Source organism: Tuber melanosporum (assembly GCF_000151645.1).
Source record: "Tuber melanosporum whole genome shotgun sequence assembly, scaffold_65, strain Mel28".
Classification (NCBI taxonomy): domain Eukaryota; kingdom Fungi; phylum Ascomycota; class Pezizomycetes; order Pezizales; family Tuberaceae; genus Tuber; species Tuber melanosporum.
The window spans coordinates 577,264-583,653 of NW_003299112.1; the positions used below are offsets into that span (position 1 = coordinate 577,264).

General features: G+C 46.0%; 1 protein-coding gene; it reads right to left on the reverse strand.

The window, feature by feature from the left end:
- Positions 1 to 523: 523 nt before the first annotated feature.
- Positions 524 to 2,625, reverse strand: GSTUM_00010058001 (uncharacterized protein). XM_002841042.2 has 8 exons: positions 2,406 to 2,625; positions 2,147 to 2,313; positions 2,025 to 2,077; positions 1,676 to 1,942; positions 1,550 to 1,606; positions 1,262 to 1,402; positions 783 to 1,199; positions 524 to 729 (listed from the first exon to the last, which is right to left on the reverse strand). The coding sequence occupies exons 2-8, from the start codon at positions 2,216 to 2,218 to the stop codon at positions 699 to 701; spliced, it is 1,038 nt and encodes a 345-aa protein (XP_002841088.1). The 5' UTR covers positions 2,219 to 2,313; positions 2,406 to 2,625; the 3' UTR covers positions 524 to 698.
- Between the last annotated feature and the right edge of the window lie 3,765 nt (positions 2,626 to 6,390).

Sequence of the window (6,390 nt, forward strand, 5' to 3'; positions counted from 1 at the left end):
TGCGGAGATGGGGTTGGAACATTCTAGCTTGTCTCTTGATGTTGTTTACTCCTAGGATTTCTTGTCGAGAGTCAGCTCACGAGCTAGCCAGAACACACCATGCCATACAAAAGTTCACGTAACTATCGTGCCATGATAACTGAATGTACAACATCATATTATACTACACTTATGATAAGACCTCACTACGCAGTCCGCCTCCTCATCGTGGCTAACGTGCGGCACACAGCTCTCTAAGGACAGAACATGTATGATACTTGTATACAAGTACCATGCCATCCGCAAAAAAATCACTCGATCCGCAAATTCCCACGCCCAACATATCATACTACAAAAATACACAATATACCCCTCAACAATGCTAGCCAACCTTCTTTCTCTAATTACACAACCTAAAGTTCAAGTTTGTCCGTCCAAAAAGAGTGATTAATGAAGTAAAGCGAAAAGGAGAAAAAAAGAGACAAATAAAATAATAAAACTAAACCAAACGAAATAACCCTATAGTAAGCTACCTACGGATATATTAAAACGAAACGGAAACGCAAAACGAGCTAAATCAAATCAGACAAAATAAAAAAACACTCAAACGCCCACCCAACCTCCTGAGATGCCACCTGGATCTGGCTTTTTGTTTGGTAGGTGGCTGAGTTGTTTTGTTGGTTGATAGATATCAATCCTATACCTCCGGTGTGTCGAGGTCATAACGGCTTGCGGCCACATACGAAGTATCTGTAACCTGTTAGCTATTGGTGTGTAGGAGGAGGTCGGTGGGGGGGACTCACGCAGTAACATAAAGCTGCGCACTCCCGTCATTAACCTCCTGCGTCGCCTCCTGGCACAGCTTCTGCACCTGCATCTCATCCCAACCCAGCACTCTCGTGAGCAGCGCCGAGGCGAAAGCATGAACAGCACTCCTCATTCCAGTTCTCCCTAGACGACCAATCTCCTTCAGACGCTCGTCCTTCGGCCACGGTCCTAGCGGCCACATCTCTTTCTTCACAGTAACGTCGACAAACCCAGCTGCTTTGATACGCTCCTCAATGGTCGAGGCCACTAGGAAGGTTCTGCCAGTTGAAGACGCGGCTTCGGACACCACCCCCCAATACCGCGAGACGGCGTTGTCTGGCATGGTCCCTAATCCCGATTTGAGGTTGCCGTCGTAGTCCTGGAACTCGATGTATCCGCCGGGCGCGGTATGACTGAGGGGATTCGTTAGGTTGATGGATGACATAGAGCGCCTGGCGGATAGTGGATGACCTACTCGTAACATCTCCTTATCACCATGTCCCAGTCTTGAAAGCACCCGCTTAAGCTTCGAAGGTGGATGAAGTCAAAGTGGTTTTCGGGATATGTCCAGTCACTTTCGACATCGTCGATTTCGAATTCACAGTTCCTAGGGGCCCTACACAAATTCCTCCCATGCAAACCAGGCGGGATCATGTTAGCGTCTGCCCTCATTCCAGACAAAATAGTCACCCCGATTGTCTCTCTAGCTAATACGGGTGATGTCGGGTGATGGCGCAGGACAAAATGGAAACTATAGATCTACCATGATGGTTGTATCTTGCTCAGGTCATTCCCCATCACTTTGGCGTCCGGAAACTCTCTGCGACCAACACGTCAGTTCAAAGTAATAAATGTTTTGCACCAGACAAGCCTTATCAGGAAAGCATACTCGGCCATCTCAATTGCCCAGGTCCCCGTTCCCGTCCCGATATCCAATACGTTCCTCACTCTATGCCCGTCTTGTCCGAGCGGGGCAATAAAAAGCTTTCCATCCAACAAGGCGAGAAATATGCGATGAAAGTGATCCAATCTCTCAATTTCCTGAGCGTCGTTGGGCAGCATATATACCCCTTCACGATAAACCTGGTAGCGACGTCCATTTTCGTAAACGTAGGGATGGATTCCCGAGCCCGCTATCATAGAATAGCTGTTCTCACTAGTTCCCGTTCAGCCAGTTAGCTACATGTCGACATGGCAGAGAGCACTTGGTTGGCGAGACAAAGGGTAAAGTTGCGTACGTCCTCGCGATAGAGGCACCAAAGCCAGAATCGATATCAGAGTAGTCATGTGGCTAGCAAACAAGCAAACACAAATTAGCAATTTTCGTTTTAAAATGATGGTAGAAGAGGCGAAAACCAACGTTTGTCTCGATATCCAAAGCAGGGAACTGCGAAGGTGGGGATGGAGCTATTGATTGGTGAGAGTCCGACATTTCGTACGAGATGTCTGGGGCAGCTCTTTCCACTGCTGCAAGTGGGGTGGCACGGTAGGTTAACTAACCGGCAAGGGTTGCGAGGAAACCGGTAGCTGGGTCGAGCCAACACGAATACTCGAGCAGAAAAGTTAGCCCCCTCACTCACCCAGTCCACTTTCTCTTTCTCAGTCGTCCGCGTACTTACTTTCTCTCTCCCACTATCCCTCTTTGCCGTGGGAGGATGGTGAAATGAAAATGAAGCCTTCAAGCAGCCCGATGTGCCAAAAAAAAAAAGATTCAAGGGGAAAAAAAGATATCGACAGACGGGGCGGGGATGCATGAGCATGTAACTTATAATATGTATGTGAACGAGTTGGGTGTGAACAAGATAGCTAGACTATCGGCATGTAGGCTGAACAAGCAAGAGCAAGGGGACAAAGGCAAATGGGAGAGGGGAAAGAAATGGAAGGAGAGAAGAAAAGAAGGAAAGTCTTGAAAATCAAGGATTGGCTCGGTTCTTGGTTTTTCCTTACCGGTACCGGTACTCGAGTGCCGCGCTAGCTCATGTTTCCTCGGACAGAGAGGCCCAATTGTGAAGGCCCGTGGCACTCAACACGGATGCCCACTCGTACCGGCCCTGACGGTGTGGGGTGTAAATCTGAGGGGTGTGGTCTCAGACATCCGAACACCGGTATTGATGCTTTTAAGCCGGTGACAGTCCGACGCGATAAATTTATAGGAAAGCCGCAGTAAAAGAGCATCCGACTAACTCGCGAATCAGGAATCCTACGCGCAGCGGGGAGGACTTTGATGGACCCGAAAAAGCATTTGAGTACCGGTACCCCCTGGAGACAACGGATGTGCAATCTCTGGGGACAGATAAGGACGAAGAGATGGAGCGAGAGATGTGGAAAGACAATTCGCATGAATCAAAGCCAACCCCCATGGTACGGAAACCTCACCGCTACGGGAGAATGAAGTAAAAATTTAATCACATCATACCACTAGTACTAGTACGCTTCTCTTCAACTTGAGGGCTCATTAATTAACTTGCTGGTATTGCTTTCACAACGCATCTAGGGAAGCGGGATGTATAGTACGTACAGTATCATACGCCAGCCGATACAGAGGGGGCTACAGTAAGCACCGCTAAAACCTCAAGAAAGTACAGTACGGTACCAGTTCAGTACTCGTACACCGCATACCTGTATGAGTACCGCTACAGTACTGGTTGTTTTACCAAGGACTTCGAGCCTCCCAAAACGCATGTGCACTGGATATAGATAAGTTACGGCACGCATAGGATTCACAAAAAAGCTTTCAGAAAGAGCCCCGATGCATGGTCGAACACTTGGCAGCCAACAATTCCGCACCAACCCAAGTATCATATTATTATGATACTCGAACCAAGTAACTCGCAGTAACCCCCGAACCCGTGAAGCCCCCCCCAAATCAACCCGGGCAAACTTATCATACTCGAGTAACAGTACTCGAGTATAATAAGGCTGACCTATCAAAACGCCAATATTCCGCACAGACCATTTACCCGATTTGGTACCCCTTCCTCTTTCCATGATTACAATCGCGGAACAGGAAAATATACACCCCCCCAAATATACAGGTGGGTGGCAGACAACTGCTATTGGACCACACACTTATGATAACATCCCCATGTAGAAGGTTTTTAACAACCAAGTAACTACAGTAGAGCCTGACTTAAAACTCCAAACCTCATGAATCGTCAAGTCTCCTATCTATAGTACCTTGAACTGGTGTTCAAGCTTTCATTTAAAATGGTCAGTTCCAAGACTGTTCTTCTTGAAGAGAAGCTTGAGAGGGCAATTGAAGCCTATCAAAGTGCTCCTGAATATGATTCCTATCGAAAAACTGTGGCGGCATTTGGAATCAAATGCATTTCTACCTTGCTGAAACAAGTTACTGGAGTCACAAATTCTAAGGTAGTGTCTAGTAAGAAACTACAGTTATTGTCAAGTAAGTAAAACCTCATTTAAAGTATTGACTTTTGTATTTGTTTTATTAAACTGAATTAAAATATGGAAACTAATGAAGTATAAAATATATAGATAAAGAGGAGGCAAATCTTTTGGAGCACTGCTGTAGGCTTGCTGAGGAGAATTTTCCTGTTACTATGCAAACTGCCAAGACCCTTGCTGACCAAATTTTAAGCAATCGAACTGGTATACCACGTACCAATATACAAATTGACTATTATTGGAAAAACCATTTCGTAAAAAGATGGCCAGAATGGGAGTCAAAGCTGAGCTGTCAGATCAATACAGCCAGAGCAGAAGCTTCAGACTAAGCTGTTTTTAAGGATTTTTTTGCAAAGGTATGAGTGTATGTCATGAACGTGGCTTAGCGAGGAAAGGGTTTTTCAAGTTACACATGGGTATGAGTCACAGGTATGTTATTGTTTCACGCATATGACCCATTCGGGTTATATGATTAGTTATGTGTAGGATTTGTGATGCTTTCGCACATGGCTCAAGTATGAGTTATGGGACATGCGCCTGACGAGTATGCCTTACGAGTGTGCCTTATGGGCAAGCCTTGCGCATATGATTTATGTTTCGCACATGACCTCATTATGATGTCATGGGTTTCGTGGATATGATTCAGTCGAGTCATATGACTTGTTTATTGTGTTATGATTGGTTTATGAAGTTTTGCACATGACCTCGCTATGAGGTCATGGGTTTTGAGCATGTGATCACTTTAGTCATATGATTAGTTTGTTATGATTTAGTTTCGCACATGTGACCACTTTAGGTCACATGACTAAAGGTGGGAAGAATACTATATAAGGAGGCCGATGCGGCCGAGGAAGATAGGTTCTTCATGCTTTGTTCTAAGTACTTTTCCTACTTATTACTTTAATGAAGATAAAACACCCTTACGATCTTTACCTTTATTGCAACATTATCGTTACGCCAAGGAAGGAGCTTTACAAAGAAGAGTTAGAGAAAGCTTACGATAGGCGTTCCCGGTAGAAGACAAGGGTCTTGTACTATCGGTAACGTAGGCAGGAGCCTTGAGCTATCGTAAGACAAAGAGAAGAAGAAAGACAGGAAGAGAAGTATCGTTCCCTGTCGCCAAGCACTAACTATCCAAAGAGGGATCGTTATATTACAAAGCGTTACCTAGTACGACATCAAACGATACAAGACGGCATCCTTCAACCCAGACCGGGAAGGAGATATTGACATCGACGATCAAAATCTTAATCTAGGAGGATTCAGCGACGCCCTAGATCATGTCTCAGCAGAACCCTCGAGAGCAGCAAGCCCAGTAACCCCAGAGAAAGGATCACCAGTCGATAGCTCTCCTGCTGGAACGCCACGACCCGAGAGAATGGCGGGATCCGCAGTACCTGGGCCACCGGCCCCAGCTGCTCCGGCACCAGGAACCAGCATACTTGGAATGACTGAAAATCAGCTTCAGGCATTTCTTGCAGCCACGCAAAATACAGGGCAAGGAAATGTTCAACGATAAAAAGCAAAGGAGCCCGACACATACGAAGGAGCCGAAGATAAGCTACGAATATTCTTAGCGCAATGCGAGGGATATTTTGCAGTTAAGGGATACGGAGATCACCATGATGAAATTAAGATTCCATATGTGGAATCTCTACTCAGAGGACTCGCGGGACAATGGATTATGTCCTTCCAAGATGGACGGAAACAGAGGGAATGGGTCACGTACGAAGAGTTCAAGGCGACATTCTTTGAACAATTTGGAGACCCCAACGCCAAAGAGACAGCAAGACGAAAGCTAGAAAAACTCCAACAAGGAAAACAAACGTTCTCAGCATACTGGAACCAATGTCGACTATTGGAATACGAGGCTGAGTTTGATGATGCGACTCTGTACATCATCCTCCTGAGAAACTGCAGTGAGAGACTCCGAGAGGCATGGGGAATCTCTGACCTGCGCTATATGACAGCCGAACGATTTGCAAGATGGGCAATCGACAAAGAAAGCAAATTAAACATAGTTAGGAGCAACTCAGAAAATACTATAGCACATAGGGTGGTCCAATCATCCAGGAATGTGGAGGGGACCTTCAAACCGCAAGCACCTCGAGGAGAAAGTCGAACATTACCACCAGGCGAACGGATGGAATTGGACAAGTCAAAGGCGCCAAAGCGCTACAATTGAGTTGTACCTTA

Coding starts and splice junctions, on each gene's coding strand:
- GSTUM_00010058001 (XM_002841042.2), bottom strand. CDS start 2,218: ATGTCGGACTCTCACCAATCAATAGCTCCATCCCCACCTTCGCAGTTC. Junction 2,078..2,146: donor CTTTGGATATCGAGACAAAC/GTTGGTTTTCGC, acceptor CTTGTTTGCTAG/CCACATGACTACTCTGATAT. Junction 730..782: donor GCGCAGCTTTATGTTACTGC/GTGAGTCCCCCC, acceptor AACAGGTTACAG/ATACTTCGTATGTGGCCGCA.